Source organism: Palaemon carinicauda, chromosome 18 (assembly GCF_036898095.1).
Source record: "Palaemon carinicauda isolate YSFRI2023 chromosome 18, ASM3689809v2, whole genome shotgun sequence".
Lineage (NCBI taxonomy): Eukaryota > Metazoa > Arthropoda > Malacostraca > Decapoda > Palaemonidae > Palaemon > Palaemon carinicauda.
In genome coordinates this window covers 52,667,842-52,687,945 of record NC_090742.1, presented here as the reverse complement: position 1 = coordinate 52,687,945, position 20,104 = coordinate 52,667,842, and the positions used below count along the sequence as shown (strand labels likewise).

Below are 20,104 nucleotides of genomic sequence, written 5' to 3'. Positions count from 1 at the left end.
CCCAGAAAAGAGATTTTGACGAAGGAAAAATCTATTTCTGGGGAGATACCTGTGACGCCCGGTGAAACCCTTCCCTTGTTATACCCCTCCCTTTCCTTTCCAAGCCGTCATGTTCAATACAGAAGGATGTTGTTCAGATGGCGCTCGCGTCGGGCGTCAGTGGTGTGGTTCAGGTAACGTAGCTAGTGCCTCTGTATCGGCCCATCCCTTTTAACGAAGGAATTAGCTAAATGGAAGACAGCCTGTGAATAGTGGTTTTCACACGCCCACTGCTCTATACACGACACCTTCAGGGTGCTCGCGCGAGGGTAGTAACCTCTGCATTCCATGCTTTTAACTTTCTCTGGTATATTTGGAAGTATTTATATCAGAAAAGTGTAAAGAAGGACCCTTTTCACTGGGCATCACAGGTATCTCCCCAGAAATAGATTTTTCCTTCGTCAAAATCCCTTTTTACTGAAACTTTTTTTCTGTCACTTTGTGATCCCTTGTTTTTGGGGACGAATATATGAAATATTATGCAAAGAAACTTTTTGTCCACTAAAGAAAAGGTAATTACTCTATGATGGGAAAACATTTGATGGTGATAAGCATCATTGTCATAAAAAGATAATTTCAGGTAAATGGTAACCAGCTTCAAGCCTAATTTCACCACAAGTTCCACTTATTCATGTTATCACAAATAAGTAAAATTCTGCATTCGTATCTCAAGGACGAATATTACAATCAAGACATGATTATATATACTGTCTATATAAGGGTGTGGTTTGCATACTATACCATAACAACCATGATACCAACAACTGCAGTCTAGAAGACGAGTGAATCATCTTTCTACATCAGCAGAGAAAACCAAGTTCCTCAACGGAGCGCACAATCAAAGTTGTTCTGACTTAGGTAGAATTCTGAGTAGGTACCCTCTCTATCTTCACAGTTACCTACAGATAGTAGGGCGTGCTACTAGGACTGTAAAGCATTTATTGATAAGATAGTAAGAAAGAAGTAGCACAGACTTTTATGAAATTGAAAAAGATTGATAAAGTATTGGAAAATTGAAGTGTTTCATTAGTAAAATGTTACGATCTTAAAATCTTAACAGGTTTTGTTAATAAGTAAAATAAATGTTTCCAACAACAACCATTAAAACATGGGAAATGAATATAAAAAGAAACACAGGAAAAAACACAACACGTTTATTCACAAATTCATAAAGAAAATTAATGTTACTTCTTCGGTTACTTTAACTGACAAACCTAATCAATCAAAACACCAATAGAAAAGTGGAAAAGTCAATAAGGTAGAAATACTTAAGGAATAGTTTTCTGCGTCTACTGAAACAATACTGGTACGGAAACTTAAGGCTTGAGAATGTTGCAGAAGGGCGGCTGAAGTTCAGATGAAACTGACATGATGACTGGAATTGAAGACGTCACAAAAAGGATGGTACCAAGAAGGGACATCAGAGGTCTTCTTCCAAGAATTCGATGATACTGTTGAACTAAGGCAGGCTGCAGGCAATGTTGGCTACTTCTCGTCATAAGCAGGAAGGGCTGGCTGCTTCAATTTTTCTCTTCTTCTCAGCCATAACAGGATTTTGGAGATAGGCTTTTGTTGTCTGAAGGGAAAGTTAGAATCTGGCTCTATCAGACTTCTGGTCTTCTCTGTTTCTTATCTCGTTAGGACTTGGATCTTATTTGCATCGGACGTAGTTCATCTCTTGTCTTATGTCCTGTCCTATCTCTCTTGGACAATCTCTCAAGTTTATATACCCATATATGGGTGGAGTTAATTACAATGGGCAGTGGTCATTTCCATAGAAGGCATTCTTTTTAACAATTCTGTCTCTATTGGCTTCCTCAAAAATGCCCACTTCAATCACGCCATGGAAGTTTCTAGAAGAAATTTCTGATGCAATCAAAACCATGTGTTAAGTCGTAACAAAAAGGGCAGCGCGTGTCCTTTCATGATGACATATTTCATAAACACGGATTTCCTTCAGGCTCGGTTTCTCAAAATATGCTGACTTCACTAATTAAGACGATGACATTTTGGTCAAAACAGGAGAGTCCCCTTATTGCGGCAGGCACTCTCGGCGAGGCACGGTTTACTTTCAAAATGCTGACGATAGTGAAGTGATGATAGGTTTGACCAAACACGACCGTAGTCGAATCTCGTCTCGCCTCGCTGCTCACACTTTGGGAATTGATATTTTTGTCTTTTATTATATCCTTTTAAAAGTATTGTATCTACCCATGACATGTTCCCCCCCAAAAAAAAAAGAAAATCTACTGATTTACTTTTTTTAAAGGTATACAATGAAAATACACATTCATCCCCGAACTGAGGAACATTTGTATGAAGCTTCAACTTAACATCAGCAAAACATTCTTTTTTCGCATTCCATTCACTCGATACAAAACCTCAGTAAAAAAAAAAACTTAATTCGCTGAAAAAACATTTTTTTTCTTTTTTATTCTGAAAAATCTCTGGAAAGGCTATAAGCTCTAACATTCTTTCCTTTTATATGAATAATCTTCAGATTATAATCTTGTAGCTCTAAATTCCAACGCATTAGACGTTTATTCTTATTCTTAAATCATTCCAAATAAACTAATGGATTGTGATCTGTATACACAGTTAAAACAGGACTACTACGTACATAAATTTCAAAGTGCTACAAGGCTGAAACTAAACTAAACAATTCCTTTTCAATAGTTGAATAATTTTGTTGAGCTTTATTCAGTTTTCTTGAATAATATGCGACTGAGTGCTTCATCCCATTCAGTTCTTGTAACAAGACTCCTCCTATACCAATGTCACTAGCATCGATCGGTAAATTAAATTCCTTTCTAAAATCAGGTAACAATGATAATGGCTCATGAAGCATTACAGCCTTTAATTTATTGAAAGCTTCTACACATTCCTCATCAAATACAAAACTTCGTCCCTTCTTAAAAGATTAGTTATGGGAGCGCTTAGTTCTGAAAAATTTGGTACAAATCTACGGAAATATGAAACCATCCCGAGAAATCTCATGGCCTGCTTTTTAGTTGCTTGGATTGGGAAATTGATGATAGCTTCTGTGTTCCCACTTTTAGGATAAATATTATCGAGACCCAATTTATGCCCTAAATAAGTGATATAGGTTTTCCCAAATTCGCATTTCTTTAAATTTAATACAAGGTTTGATTTTTCAAGGGCTTACAGGACTTTAGCTAAAATTCGTAAATGTTCTTCCCAAGTTTCTGAAAATATAACAAGATCATCTAAATATACGACACAGTTATCAATACCATTTAAAACTTTATTCTTTAATCCTTGGAAAGTACTAGCTGCATTTCTTAACCCAAAAGGCATTACTTTAGGTTCATAACTACGGAACGGTGTTATAAAAGTGGATATTTTCCTAGTTCGTCTACTTAGAGGTACTTGCCAATAACCTTTGGCCTAATCAAGCTTGGAGATGAATTTAGCATTTCCGATCTGTCCAAGCAATCATCGATCCTGGGAAGTGGAAAATTACTTTGCTTAGTAACACTATTTACTTTTATAAAATCAATGCACAACCTATCTGATCCATCTTCCTTTTTTACCAGAACTACCATAGAACACCATTCACTCTTGCTAGGAGCTATCAAATCATTATCTAACATATACTTGATTTCCTTTCGTACTGAATTTGCCTTTTCTGGACTCAAATGATACGGACTTTGTCTAATGGATTTAGTGTTCTGTAACTCAATATCATGTTCTAAAAAATTAGTTAAACCTAATTTATCACTAACAGTTTCTGGATAATTTAGAAAAACACTATATAATTCACTCCGTTTTTCTTCTTCTAAGCTAGAGTTAAATAACTTCAAATTCTTAAGCACATCAGAGTTTTTATCAAAATTAATTTCTCGCTGCGACACAGTTATTACTGGTATTGGGCGTTCGTTGCACTTAGCTCTACGCCTTCCCATATTAATTAAGTAATTCAAATTGCCCCTCTTTCCTAAAATAGGAAAAGGACCTTCGAACTTATAAGATAATAAGGGACCTTCTTTCTGAATTAATACTACGGCTTTATCTCCCACATGGAAATTTCTCTCCTTTGCCTTAAGATCGTATCTTCTTTTGGTTTCCCCTTGGTTGTTGCTCTCATGTTCCATTGCTAATTTTAAATATAAAACTTACCCGCTGGTTATATAATGGCTAAAGTCCCTGGATGCCTCGGTAGGAAATTCAAAATCTCTTGCGCACCTTAGCGCAGATATGCCAGGTGTACCCCAGCGCCCTTGCGGTACCACAGGTAGAACTATACCCAACCAATTCAGATTTTCGCTGTCGGCATAGCCGTCGGGTCTTTTGGAAATTCTTTCTCGCTTTTTACTCTGTTTGGACGTTATTTGGTGATGTATTAACGTTTTTTGAGTTTAGGCTTTCGCCTTTTTTCTTTTATTTGAAATGTGATCACGTATTTATAACTTAAAAGGTAAGATTAAAAGGTTTATCGACCTTTTTTAAACCTCACGAAAGCATAGGACGAAAGGTATACTTCTCGTCCATTGATGACGTCACAGCCTTATGTCGTAGGCTATAAGTCTGACTTGCTTTTACAAAGAATTATAAGTGAATACTTTCGTTTGAAATATTAAGTTATAAATTTCATTAAAGGATTATTAATCTAAGAAAATTTTATCCTTTTAATAGTTTTCTTGAGGTAATCTTCAATCTGTTTGCTAGGACTAACTAGCGTTCAGTTGTTACGCAGTTATCAGTATTGTTACAATATTACGATATTTCGTAGAGATTTTTATGAATAGTACATTCTTCTTACTTCTCAAATTTTTTAGTTGTACTATATAAAAGGAACTTTTTATTTTGAAATTAATTGTTCCTGTCAGTTTTTTTCCTTAGTCAGAAATTAAAGGAAGTTAAATTTCACTTAATGTTTATACGAATCGATGTAGTTGCCCGATTCTATGTATCGTTGTTTCCGTAGTGGAATACTAAGATCGTTTTTATATTAAGTGTAAATGTTCCAAATAATACGAGTGATGAATCATCTCTTATTGGAATTCCTTAATTTAAGGGTTTATTTTATTTTATAATATACCTACTAAGGTAATATTTAATATTTGATATTTAATATTTTGTTACATTTATATGGGATTCGGTACTTTTGTATTCCCATTCAAACAATTGTCCAGTGACAGAATTATAAGTCTCTCCCTGCAGAGTTCGTTTCCTTTGAGAGAGTGTATTCTTTGGTTTTCAGGTAATTATGAAACTATCTTTGTGCCAAAGAGTAAAGTACAATTTTTTTTTTTCAGTGATAAATTGTGCAGTGAATTTTGTTTAGTGGAGAGTGCTTCTGTTCGGACCTGTCGTTATCCTAGCCTTCGACCTCTGTCGAGCTCCTGGACCCAGGGGAGAAGTTAAGTCGAACGGCGAAAGGAATCGAGAGGGTAACCAGGCGTTACAGTCTTTTAAGACCCGAACTGAAGTCCTCTCGAGCGTTTTCTGTCGATCACCAGATCGCTCACCCTCGATATAGATAAAGCGAGGTATTAGTGTTTTCAAAGGCGCTAAGCTGAAAACAAAATTAGATTCGTTCTGCGTGTGTTACGTTTCATGCGGCGCAGAAGCAGTGCCGCCACCGCCACCTGATGGGTGTCGTCTCTCGACAGTGGCAAGCGCTATGGTTCGACGCAGTTAATGCTGAATACGTTTCGCCTAAGGTTGATCCTTGATCTTTGTAGTTAGGCATGAAACAGAATCTATTTTCGTTTATGCAGTCTTTTCAGCCTGCCGTTAACAGTGCAGTTGGGTGTCTCGATTCCGGTCTTTGACACGGTAGCACAGGCATCGTATCTTTAACGGTAGCACAGGCATCGTATCTTTAACGGTAGCACAGGCATCGTATCTTTAACGGTGAGGACTTGTTGTCGCACAGGCGGCCTATCAACCGCAATGTTCAATGGTGGGGGAAAGTGGATGCTTTACTTCGATTACCTGCTCAACGCAAACCGACTGCTCATAGCACCTAGTATCAGTCTATACAGATGCGCCGACGTTTGCCAGGCAACAGAGCCGGCGTAGCGTCATCGAAACGGTGCGGCAACGGAAACGGAAACAGAACGTCGACAGAATGGAGCGAAGCGCCACGTCAGTGTGGACGCTTCAGCGTCAATGTGGACGCTTTCAGTGTCAGTATGGACACTTCAGCATCAGTATGTATGCTTCAGCGCCAGTGTGGACGCTTCAGTGTCTGTGTGGACACTTCAGCGCTAGTGTGGGCACTTCAGCATCTGTGTGGACACTTCAGTGTCGGGGTGGACGCTTCGCTACCTATGACATAGACTTTGATGTCTACCTGACCATGAACGTCTAGTGTTAAGTTATTGTTGCTCCAGGCGCTATATTAAGAAATAAATCTTAACTAGAAAGATATTATATTCTCGGACCAAGGCCTGCTGGGCTAACTCTTGGTTGTGAGAACTAGAATTAAAACCTCTAAGTATTGAGGTCTGAATTCAGAATCATAAGGAGTGGATTCCTAAGAATCAAGACTTCCCTTCCTAGGATAGAGATTTTAAAAGGAAGGGAATAACTTTCAGAAACTCATGAGAATTTTTCTAAAGAGTTTCCCTCATATTTTTTACCTGCTGCTCCTCGTTCCGACTTCAGAGTTTTTGCTAGTTGAGTTGATGGTGTCGCTATTTATTTTATTTTATTTTTATTACAAGCCAGCTACACCCCTAGTTGGGAAAGCAAGATGCTTTAACCCAAAGAGAGTAAGAGAAGTGAAGAGAGTAAGGAATAATTATTTAATGCTGGTTTGAGAATTGAAGAGACAGTGAAAGATAGAAATGGAAGGTTGTTAAAAGGAGAGGAGGCAAGGAAAAGGTGGGCGGAATATTTTGAACGTACTGAATGTTGAGGAAAATAGGGAGGTAGATATAATTGCTGTTGCAGGTGTTTAGGTGCCAGTGATGGGAGATAAGAATGAGAGATTACAAGAGAGGAAGTGAGGAGAGCACTAGATGAAACGAGAATAGGAAAAGCACCTGGTATGGATGGTGTGAGAGGTGAGATGTTGAAGGAAGGGGTTGTGACTGTACTTGAATGGTTGATGAGACTGTTTAATATGTGTTTTGTATTGTCAATGGTACCAGTAGATTGGGTTTGTGCCTGTATTGTACCACTATATAAGGGTAAGGGATATGTTCATGAGTGTTGTAATTCAAGGGGTATTAGTTTATTGAGTGTGATTGGAAAAGTGTATGGTAGAGTACTGATTAAAAGGATTAAGGATAAAACAGAGATTGCAATCTTAGAAGTACAGGGTGGTTTTAGAAGAGGTAGGGGATGTATGAATCAGATTTTTACAGTTAGGCAGATATGCCAGAAATATTTAGCAAAAGGTATGGAGGTTTATGTTACGTTTATGGATCTGGAGAAAGCGTATGATAGAGTTGATAGGGCAGCAGAGTTGATAGGGCAGTGATATGGAATGTGATGAGGTCATATGGAATTGGTGGAAGGATGTTGCAAGCAGTGAAAGTTTTTACAAAGGTAGTAAAGCTTGTGTTAGGATAGGAAATGAAGTGAGTGAGTGGTTTCCGGTGAGAGTGGGGCTGAGATGCAAAGTGTTGGGGCCAATGAAGGGAGTGGTAAAGAATAGAGGGTTGGTCATGAATGTAAAGAGAGTTCTGTATGAGGAAGTGATTGTACCAACTATGATGTATGGATCGGAATTGTTGGAAATAAAAGTGACGGAGAGACATAAATTGAATGTGTTTGAGATGAAGTGTCTGAGGAGTATGGCTGGTGTATCTCAAGTAGATAGGATTAGGAATGAAATAGTGAGGGTGAGAATGGGTGTAAGAAATGAGTTAACAGCTGGAGTAGATATGAATGTGTTGAGGTCTCAAAATTTATGAATTACTTTAATATGATTGTTTTAGTTACAGATAATTTTCTTAATTCTTACAATTTTTGCTTTTACAGTGCTGCCCGTCGATGGTTGATTGTATCTTCACAGGTTAATATTCATCGCGATTATCGAGAGGATTTAGAGGCTCAAATGCTTGATGAAGGAGTCAGACCAGATGACCTTCTCCTTCTTGATAAGTGTTTTCCATTCACAAATCTAACAGTCAGATGTCATGGTTCACAAGTTTATCAATATCCGCAAATTTTGAATGTAAGTGTTTTTAGTTCATTTATCTAGTTTGTATGAGTGTTCTTTGCTTAGACTTAATGGGCAGGATGTATTTTTTTGTATTTACTTCATTTCAAGTTGTCAATCATGCATCATATATTTTCATAGGAATTTAAAAAAACATTTCATTTTTTTGTGTACCAGAAGGTCTCTTTGGGCTAACAAGAAAGCCTCAAATAAGTAGGTAAACTGTAAAACAGTAGGTAGAACCTTTCCTCTGAGTGAGAATGCTGTATCTCACCTGTTTAAAACTTTCCTCGACTTGACTTTGTGATAAATAGTTGTATTGAGTTTACTCTAGTGATTACTGTTTTCAGTATAATAAACTGTTGTTTTCAAATGAAAATTATTACTGCCTGTTTTTTATTGAAAGGGTTAGGTTCACAGCCTCCTATGAATATAGAAGACCAACGCTAACCAAATGCACCCGTAGCTACTATTACCACCTGTAATTAAAAGCTGTAAGGGTAGCTTTATTACTAAAATCTCTTGCATTATTCTGAAGAAAATTTCTTTATATTTCATTCAAAATTAGAGAGACAAAAACACTTCTGTACCTGTTTCATATAATAATAAGCAACTAAGAAACTGAATAATTCACTCCATTCCATGGATTATAGAATTCTTATACTGAACAGTAACAGTAATTCACTATTGTATATTTTTTTAATGCCATTTATATCAGATAACCATTGAAAAAATAAAACAAATATTAACATTGTAATTTAGTGCTGTACTTACATTGATGTCTGCACTGGTGTGTATTTTGTGGGGATGATAAGGTTGGTGAAATCTAGGGAATTGCCACAATAGGTTGTGAAGGAAAATTTTCTGGTGGATACTTGAAGATTGTGATATATGTCTGATAATAGAGAAGGATCAAATGAGTCAAGAAAATAAGACCAACAATAGAGATTACTATACGCTTTAATCCATCTCATAAGAGTATGGCAAACGTCATGACACCTAGCATTAGAGTACTGAATAAGGATAAGTGATGTTACTGTGAAAGTAAAAGGATGAACAGTGATCTCTTTACCTTCTTATCATTGATATTCTCCGTGATACTGATTGTGTGGTCTATTTTATTTCTGTACTTCTTTTGTATAGTTTACCAGATTTTGTTGGAGCTTTGATTATGATACTGTATTAGTAATAATGAGGAAAGGGTGTTTTATTCTGATCAATTTAAGCTCTTATTAGCTGCCATATGGCTATGACATCCTGTTGAGTAAATGCCTCAGCCCATTTTATTACCACATAATGTTGGAAAGGGAATAATTTTGCGGTTTCAAAATTTTAATAATCTAAATTTCAATAACTGATCTAATAACAAGAGGTTTCACAATTGCAAAATATTTGAAAACAGTCGCAGTGATACCTGAAGATGATGAATCCAATCCAATATGCTTGAGGACAGTATTAAGCATTGACCTATAACCTTTGATAGCTGAATAAAAAAAGTAAACTTGAAAACTTAAGAATATTATCCAAGCTTTTCTTGGCCACAGAAACCTTTCTGGATTTTCACCAATGAAATTATACATACCACTGTCACTGGTATAGATTATTGATAGATTATTTTCTGTATTATATAATAGACAGTCGAGAGGACTTAGAAAAGAAAGCCATTTTCATGAGGATACGGTGGATAGTCTCGATGTGGTTAGCTGAAGCATGTTGCTGGTTTTTGGTGGTTTTTGTTTGCCACTTGCTAGAGAGGTTGTCTGAGAAGATTGGTCTTGCAAAGTAACCTTCTCAGGCAATGTGACCGCAGGGTCATAAGTCTGTAAACCCTTCCCTTTGAAGCAAATATAGAGCTTCCAAGGTCATCCTTGTATTTGGCGATATCTGAAAGTTTTTTAGCACCATATGAATAATTGAGAAGGGGGAAAGTATAAGATTGCAGATTTAATCAATCCTTCAACGTGCCATATACTATCCAAACCTAGGGATCCTTCACTGGTAAGCAAAAACCCTCCATTTTCCTCTTGAGGGAGGTCACAAATTTGTCCATACAGTAATACTCTACCCTACGTTGTTAATTCTTTCCAAAAGGCGCTTTTCAACATAGGTTGGATTTTGTCCTTATAAAGTTACTTAGGCCATTTGTTCCCTATACAGTATATGTAATGATTACAAAAAAGTTCATATAACCGACAAACCTTTTATAAAAACACATACCTACAGAAATAAGCTTGTGTGTGAAGAGAGAGATAATAATAATAATAATAATAATAATAGTAATAATAATAATAATAATAATAATAATCATGATGATGATGATGATGACTATGATAATGATGATGATGATCATCATTCTTTATTTCCAATTAATATACTGTATTGGGTATTATCTATATTAAAATAGTAAAAAGCATCAAATAAGAGGATACTTAAAAGTGAATCAGGTGAATAGTGAGATGCCTAAAATACTTTAGATACATAATCCTCAGAAATTTTGACTGTACAGCATATACATATAGTTAAAATATGTGTAGTCAAAACATGAAAAAATGAAAACCTCTAATCAGGATACATTTAAAAGTACACAGAAAAACTAAACATCATATAAAAGTTTTAAAAGTATTGATAAAAATATATGTACTCAAAACATTAAAAATTCGTAATCAAGATTCTTTCAAGAGTCAGGATAAAAACAAAATATATTAGTTTTAAAAGTACTGATGAAAATATATGCGTCTAAAACATTAAGAGCATAAAGAACCATATTGAAAAAGTCATAACAAAAACTAAATATATTATAAAAGCTTTAAAGGCATAGAGAACCATAATAATGTCAGGCTAAAAACTTTATCCATTATTAGAGCTTTAAAAGTATTGATAGAAATATAAAAATCAAATATCACTTGAAAGATGTTTTTTTAATTTGTACTTAAAAGAAGGTAGCGAGGGAGTTTCTCTCAAAGAAATAAGTACACTATTCCCAAAATTGGAACCCCTCACTGACATCTCTCTAGATCTCATATCGGTACAAACTCTCCTTTCGGACAGGTTATTAGCCTGTATAGTAATGGAGTTTACAGTCTCAAAATTATACAGCCACTCTAGTATAATACCTCTTACAGTCTTAAAGATTTAAACACATACATCATATTTGTATTTCTCTCTCAGTTTCAACCAGCATTGAAAATTATCCTATGAGGCAGGAATAAATCTCCAACACCATAAGTTATTTGTAGCAAAATCTTGGGTGAAGGATCATGGGAATCAAATCCTGAGAGACACTCTGATAGATCATAAAAACCTCGCTGCATTTCTTTTAGCTTTAAGTTCCTCTGTTTTGGATTAGAGAAAATTTCTTCAATTTTCTGTTGCCTCTCTAACTCCAACAATTCTTTATTGATCACGGGTTGTTTGTGAACCTTGATCAATGGTTCAAAATCCTATTGTACCCACTCCATCTCATGTTTGTTACTAAGGGATACCAAGGTGGAATTAAGGAATTTGTTTTTCGTTGATGATTTTGTCTTAGAGATTCAGGAAATTTCTTGGCAGCAACACTATCAGTAGAAACAGTATCTTCTCTCTGAATTTTAATATTGCACAAACTAAAGCTCTTCTTGAACCGGGGAAACCATACATGACAAATACATGACAAATGAAATGCCCTTTTTACTATAATGTTTTTCACATAAGTCCTCAAACAAAGACTTGTTTTCTCTTGAATTATCTAGCATTTGGCTCATAGGAACTCATTCTTGCATCTGTTATTAATTTCAAATAAATAGTAAGCTTTCCATTTCATCATAAATTATACCTTTCTTCACTTAGGTGCATAAGCAGTGGTTGGCCTTCTTCCTGCTGAAACAATTTAAAAGCTGTTCATAACTTGGTGCTGTGCATATGTTTGCTAAAAAAAAAAGTTAAAACAAGTAAGATTAACAGAATTAATGAGTTAAAAAGTTTATATAAAAGAATAAAGGAATAAAATATTTGTTCTGTAACTGGAATATAAACCTATGCTATTTATTAGGGGTTATTACTTTTAGTGAAGCTGAAAGGAGGAGCCATTAAAATTTTAGCAAGGGTTAACTACCCATTGCACTAGTTAGAGGGGATAGGGGGTTGGTAGCTTGCTACCGCTCCCACTCACACACCTGTTATTTAGCTCACTTTGCTTTTGGCTCGGATGGTGAACGGTTGTTGCCATTCATCCTCGCCTATTTTGGACTGCCATTAATTGCTTCTTTTTGTGCTTTCTCTTTGATTAGTGTGTGTGTTTACTTCTGCCGACCATGCGTACTTGCCCTGGACTTGAAGGACGGCCCTGCGGAAGCCTCATGTCAGCCTTGGACACCGATCGCCACATCCTTTGTCCTGATTCAGAGGTCAATGGTGTGATAGTGATAATAGGTGTAGTGAGTGTCGGGAGTGGTCTGGCTCCCAGTGGGAAAGGTATGGGCGACAGAAGAAGAAGAAGTCGAAGCGGGATATTTCTCCTTCGAAGGTTTCTTCGAAAGGGGAAAACCCAAGGTCTCTTCTTCCACTTCCTGACCTTCCTCCGAAGCTCATACTCATTCGATCTCTTCCGAGAGACAGTCGAGTAGTAACGTAGACCTTTTAATTTATGGTAAACCTCTGTCCTCAAGAGATGGTGTTGCTTCCCTTAGCAAAGTGGCCCCACCTCTCACCCCAGGTGAGGCCTTGACTCTGTCTCCCTTGACTCTGTCTCCCTTTTTACAGGTGTGGTTGTCCTTGGGGCTTCCTGGTCCTCCCTTCAAGGACTCATGACTGCAATTCATCATTCCTGCTGCTAGTGTGCAGCCTTCGTCGACTTCGGAGTTGGATTCTCTGTCGTGGGTCGACGTTGTGGTGTCTGAGGCGTCTTCTGTGGCCTCTGCCAACGTCCCTGCACCTCTCCAGCTATTGCTTCTGACTGTGTTTCCTCCGTTCCTGTTCATCCTTCGGGGGGGTGGGGGGGGGAAACTAAGTCCTTCATCTGTCTCTCCTGCGAGTGTTTCTCCTAGGAGGAGGAGTTCACTCATAGAGACACTTCTGCGAAGGACTGTTGCTTCTAAAGGTCAGCTTGCTGATCTCCCGGCCCCTAGAGGGCATCTTCGATCTCGTAGAGCTCACCTTCCACTTCACTTTAGAGGTGGCCTATCACCATCAGTGAAAAGGCACCTCTTTGGCTCTTCAGCCTCGTCTTCGCAGCCGTCCCCTGCAGAGGAGCCTCATCTTCAGTCATCTTCCGGCCCTCGACCTTCACCCGTTCCTGGACCTTCTCCTGACGACGCTGCTGCTAGTCCTTGGACTTCGGCCCTGGACTCTTCTGTGGGTTGTTCGCGATCCCCGTCGCAGGATGTTCGCCCTTCCAAAGGGCATATCCTTGTTCCAGACCTTCCTTTACGCCGACCTGCTGACCTGCCTTCTCCGTTCCTGTTGCCTGTTTCTCGCCTGCCTCGTCTTAATGCACCGCCGAAGCGTTCGGCTGCTCGCCAACGCTCTCCAGCATGCCAGCGCCCTTCAGTGCACCAGTGCTCACCAGCATCTCGTCAACGCTCTCCAGCACTCTAACGCTTCCCAGACTGTCAGCGCTCTCTAGCGCGTCAGTGCTCTCTAACGCGTCAGTGCTCTCTAACGCATAAGTTCTCTCCAGTGCGTCAGTGCTCTCTAACGCGAAAGTGCTCTCCAGCACTTCCCCACTCTTCCTTGCATCAGCGTTCACCTGCTCTTCAGCGCCTTCCAATGCCCCAGCGATCTCCTGATCGCCAGCGCTTTCTAGCTCATTCTCGTCACTCCAGAGACCAGCGTTTGCCAGCTCACCAGCACTCTCCAGCTTGTCAGCACTTCCCTGTGCAGCTGCGCTCTCCTACACGTCAGTGCTCTCATGCGCAGCTACATTCTCCTGAGCGTCATACTCTCCAGCACCCAAGTGCTGTCCTGCACACCAGCGCTCTCCTAAGCGCATGCACCCTCCTGCGTGCCAGTACTCTCCTGCGTGTCAGTGCTCTCCTGTGTGCCAGCGCTCTCCTGCGCTTCAGTGCTCTCCAGCTCGCCAGCGCTCACCTGCGCGCCTTTGCTCACCTGTGCTCACCTATGCACGCCTGTGCTCACCTGCGTGCCAGCGCTCACCTCCGCGCCAGCGCTCACCTCCACGCCACCGCTCACCTCCGCGCCATCGCTCACCTGTGCACCTACGTTTACCTGTGCACCAGTGATCTCCCGTGCATCGCCTTACTGCGAGCCATCACTCTCCTGCGGGCAAGCACTCGCCAACGCATCAGTGCTCTCCTGCGCACTTGCTCCAAGTCCTATAGCAGGTTCCCCCGGCTTCAAGATGATCTCACAGGCAATAGGAATATCACATTAGAGATTTTGACATGTCACCATCGCCCCATTCCCCTCCTCCCAAACGCATTACAACGTTACCGCCGGGGAAAGTGAAAGGAGGCTCCACAGAAGGGCTCAGGATCCTGAAGATTCCAACTTCGAAAGCCGACCCGCCACCGCAAACATCGGTAAAGACTCTTCGCAGGGAACCTTCGGTCTTTCAAACAGTGCATCAGTCAGCAAGCAGCATTGGTTCTGTGCCATGGTCAAAGCAGTGGTGCAAGCCTTCGTGCCTGCCGTGTTATCTTGCTCTTCAGAGACCTCCTATCCAACGGCACTAGCAGACCTACTGCGAGGAACCTTGGCTTCTTTTCCACTGAAGAGGAAAAGAGGAGTCTCAGACGCGGTTACATCCCCTAGGGGGAAACTAACTCCTGTTAGGCCTTTGAAGCCTGTCCTTCCTGTCTCTCCTGCTGGACACTCTCCTACCTCATCTCTGCTGAGGGAGTCGCACAAGGGATGGACTTCCTTCCTTCCACCTTCACAGGAAGTTTCCCCTCGCACGGAGAGTTCTCTACCACCAACGGAAGTCAGTAGGGACAATCCCATCCGGCCTTCGATGCCTGAGTCCTTCCTCCTTCCTTTGAAGGAATTGAAGGACTCAAAGACTCTTCCAAAGTCCTCTTCAAGGACCTCTAGGCCTGCAGGAACCACTAGTCACTCCAGGGATGCCCGCAAAACACCCAAAGAGGAGCTCTCTTTGGTGGAAGAAAGAGACTTTGCTGCTAGTCCCACTTCAGAGGGGGAGCAAAAAGAGTCAGAACATGCATTCTGACAAGACCTTACTCTTATTAGGGTACTCAACAGGTTTACCGACATTGAGATAACCCCCACGAGAGGGCAAAGTCGCAGTCTTGTGTCTTTGGCACTCAGAAGCCTTCAAAGACTAAGACTAGTGCAGCCTTGTCCCGGTCTCAAGGGCTAAAGGGTGCCCGGGCTAAGATTGCCCAACAGCTCTCCGAGCTCTCCTCCACCCAACGATCCAGCTCTACCACCAAGCTTCTCCCACCACCTTGCGTCCAGCAGAGGAGATAGTTCGATATCTTGAACGAGCCTTGTCCAGCTCTTCCTCTCCATCACTCTCTGGAAGAGCTCACCAAAGGAGTCTCTCTAGAGAGGCTCTCCAGCCATCAGGTCTCGTTCTTGGCAACTGAGATCCTCAACCAGGAGGTCTTAAAGTATGCCATGCAGTCTACTTCGTGGCTTGATCTTATGTTGGGGACCCTGGGAATCCTGGCACGAACCGAGGATTTCTCCAAGGAATGCACCAGGAAAGCTATGGAAACTTTCCTTCTCTCAGGCACTCGCACCATCGAGTTTCTCACCCATCAAGTCTTGAACTTATGAGCAAACACTATCCTGAAATGTCAGGATGCTGTGTCTGAGAGACTCCATCAGCAGGTCCCGAATGCCGAGATCACAAGGTTCAGGAACTCCTCTCTAGAGGGATCCTCTATTTTTGAGCCAAGGACATGGAACATGCTGCTGAGAGATGGAGGAAGTTCCACTAGGACTCCCTCCTCCATAGGGCTTTGACATCCAAGCCCTACAAGCCACGACGAACAAGACAGCAGCAAAGACAGTGGTGTCTAAAAAGCCCTTTTCGACCAAAGTCGGGAAAGGCACTAAAGTCCTCCAGGGGAGGAAAACAAACACTAGGAAAGCCCCCCCCCTGCACTTGTCCACCAGTGGTGGGATGCATACAAAGTTGCTGGGACAGGTGGAAGCATCTCGGGGCCGAACCTTGGAGTATCTCCGGTATTCGTTCAGGGTATCTTGTTCTGTTCACAACATCTCTCCCTCAACTGATCAGGAATCCAGTGTCAATAGACTCCTTTGCAATGGGATCAGCAAAAGGACTAGCCCTCCGGGCAGAAGTCCAGACCCTGTTGAAGAAGGGCGCTCTGCAGGAGGTCCTCGACGAGTCCCTAGGCGTCTTCAGTCAACTCTTTCTTGTGAAAAAGGCGTCTGGAGACTGGAGACCCGTCATCGAACTTTCAGATCTGAACAAGTTTGTCAAGCAAACTCCGTTCAGCATGGAGACAGTAGGCACAGTCAGACAAGTGGTAAGACCACGGGACTTCATGTGCACACTGAACCTAAAGGACGCTTACTTCCAGATTCCAATCCATCCGTCTTCAAGGAAGTACTGTACTTGAGATTCAGCCTAGACAACAGGAAATACCAGTTCAAGGTGCTGTGCTTCGGTCTTCCCACAGCACCTCTAAGTCTTCACCAGAGTGTTCACCCTAATGTCATCTTGGGCACACAGGATTGGCATCCGTCTCCTCTGTTATCTGGACGACTGGCTAATCCTAGCTGACTCGGTGTCAACCCTTCTTCAAGACGGAGACAAACTTCTGAGGTTTTGCTAAGATCTGGGGATCATGATAAACCTCGATAAGTCCTTCTTGCTTCCTCCGCAGAGACTGGTATACCTTGGCATGATATTAGACACCGATCTCCACAAAGCCTTTCCATCAGATGACAGGATAATGAGGCTGAGAAAGGTCGCTAGACCGTTTCTCAGACGAGAAGAACTTCCAGCCCAGACGGGGCTACTTCTTCTCGGGCACCTTTCATCTCTGGCCCGGTTAGTTCCCAATGGTTGCCTCAGAGTTCGATCTCTCCAGTGGCGACTCAAGACCTGGTGGAATGAGGCCTTTGACTCTCCGGACATCCCGATTCCCATGGGATCAGCAGAACAGACGGACCTCGGGTGGTGGGGGTCAGATGAGAATCTTCGAAAGGGAGTGGATCTTCTCGTCCTTTCCACCAGATTTGATGCTGTTCTTAGATGCTTCAAAAAAAAAAGGGTGGGGGGCCTACGTACTGCATCATATGACCTCAAGCCTCTGGTCAGAGTCAGAAGAGTACCTCCACAAAAATCTCTTAGAGATAAAGGCTGTCTTTCTGGCCCTTTAAGAGTTCCTCCAGTTCCGGCTGTTCTCTTGAGGTAGAGCCTCAAACTCCTCATTGGGCAGAGCAAGAGATGATCATGGTCATCAGTTACAGAACGGAGACTCAAAATCTGGAAGGAGTCGAATCAGGAATCCGCCACTCCCTGATACTGAGTCTTGGCTACAAACTCAGGGACGAAGCCGAATGTTACCTCTCCCCATCCATTTGAGTGGACGATGTCTTATGAGACACTAGAAAGTTCACTGACTCGCTTGGCAGAAGCCAAAGCTAGTAGGCTGAGTTTAGGTAAGAAATTGAATCTTCCAGTTTGTTTAGCAGGGGATTTCCAACCCACCAAGTAGTGAGTCTCCATAATTAAAGGACGAGGGTTTGTATGTTCAGTAGGAACAAATGACAAATTTTCAAAGTAATATTTATTTTGCCTAGTCATACAAACCTGATTCCTTTAAGCCAACTTCCCTCCTCAACCCCCCTTTTCACCAGTTGGATAACTGCTTGTTATCCAATTATAACGATCAGTTCCAGCTTGCGCCGAAGTGATCTCCTTAATTAAAGGACTCAAGTTTGTATGGCTATGAAAAATACAAATTACTTTATAAATATCATGTTTTTCCTTGCTGGGCTCATTGTAAAGTGGGTATTGACCTGTGTAACTATCCTATAGCTACAGTTGCCTTTACAGTATTCTTTTCTACAAAGGACTGATAGGTTTGGGATTTTATCTTATGCATGAAATATTTTGTACATTATTATAATAATTTTAATGGTTTTTATGAAGAAATTAATCGTTTTATAATATTTCAAAGAATCATAGATTTTAGTTCGCTGTCAAGTCAGCCCTTGGTATTTAGGGGTTCTGTCTTTCTGGTTTTTGGTTATTTGTGTTTCATAGATCCTATAATCTTTGAATAAAGTTTTCCGTACTAGCGGGTAATAATGCTGTATGCAGTTCAATGTTTTTAAACCAGCTTTTTTGCCCTCAGCCTTCACGCTGTTTCCCTCCCTGCACAATGCTGTAATGAAATGAAAAAAAATATACATGACAGCTTTATAACTATCACATGTAAACTATTCATTGATAAAACCTTTGTATATAAATTCTATTAATAGACATGATTAAAAGAGGTTTATAAAGTTTAATGCATAATGTTTAAGTAATATTTGATATGAAATATGAAATGCTGATAAAAACTATAAATTCGCATTACAGTTATATGAGAAGACTCTCTCTCTCTCTCTCTCTCTCTCTCTCTCTCTCTCTCTCTCTCTCTCTCTCTCTCTCTCTCTCTCTCTCTCTCTCTCTCTCTCTCTCTCTGTCCTATGAAAAAGTAAAGATCTTGAAATTGTATTATTATTTTGTAATTATCTTATGCTTGAATAATTTTCTTTTAGAAGGATTGTTATTTCAATAAAGAAAAATAAGGAAATTAGAATTTATGTATAATTTACAATAATTGTTAACCTCCTTATTTATTAAGGGAAAAATTTTCACTTATTTCAAAGAAGGATTTAGAATCAGCATCACAGGATGATATGAAATGTGTTTAATTTTGATTTGTAAGTATCCCTTTTCCAGCAACCATTTCAGTTAGCTTGTAAATAAATTAAAACTGTCAACCTTTTTTTTTTATTTATGACCACAGTAATTTTTTTACAAATAGAAAAAGAATGAAAAGCAGTGTGGGGATATTTCATGTTCTTAGGTTATATTATGTTTAAACTAAAAAAAGTTATAATTTTTTCCGTTAGGAAATAAAGAGGAAAAAATTTCTTTATAAAACAACAAATCAATGTAAGCTTTCAGGGGAGGATGCCACAAAGATTGGGTGTATCTAAAGATGACAACGAGGGAAGATTATCCAGGTTTAATGAAGTAAATTTGTCTATACGAAATCTGTATTAAATAGAATTAATCCACAAAATATTGGGGAAATGTTGAGGAAAGGAAATAAGGATAATAACCACTTCTCTAGAGGGGCTTGTAGATTACCGTTCATGTACACTACTGTATAGGGCTCGTAGATTACAGTTCATGCACACTGCTGTATGTGTAGCGTACACTTCGCATTCAATGAACGTACTGTAATTCATAAAGCGTAGTGACTTAGGATTGCATTATGCTCTGAGATATTGCTGTTTAGAAGACTAAAGATTGCATCATGCATCACAGATTTTACTGATAGAACTTTGTGATATTTTACAGTCATTTTTTTTAGTATTATTTTTTTTTTCTAGTATATTTGCGTCCTCAACTATTGCGTCCCGAACATTTGCATCCTGGACATTTGCGTCCCGGATAATTGCGTCTTTGGACATTTGCATCCCGGATAATTGCGTCTTTGGACATGTGCATCCCTGGACATTTATGGAAGTACTTTTTTTGAATAGTTATTTATCAAACCTTATACAATATGTAAAAAAAATTATTAAAGCTAAAAAAAAAAGCATGGGTAACAATTTATGTCTAGATAAGGAATAACAAAAGAGTTTAGAATTTACAAGTTTACTTTTCTTTAAAAATCACTGCATATTTAAAGTACACTATTATGAAAAATTCAAGATTTGAAATACATTTAGGTTCATAATTATATCAAAATCTATGAATGTTGTGGG

At 39.9% G+C, this 20,104-nt stretch overlaps 1 protein-coding gene across 1 annotated transcript in view; it reads left to right on the top strand.

Moving 5' to 3' along the window:
• The window catches only part of sotv (exostosin glycosyltransferase sotv), a 574,706-nt gene that overhangs the window by 280,180 nt on the left and 274,422 nt on the right, over positions 1-20,104 (top strand). The window contains exon 6 of the mRNA XM_068392356.1: positions 7,999-8,194. Within this exon, the coding sequence (XP_068248457.1) occupies positions 7,999-8,194 (196 nt within the window). The remainder of the gene's footprint in view (positions 1-7,998; positions 8,195-20,104) is intronic.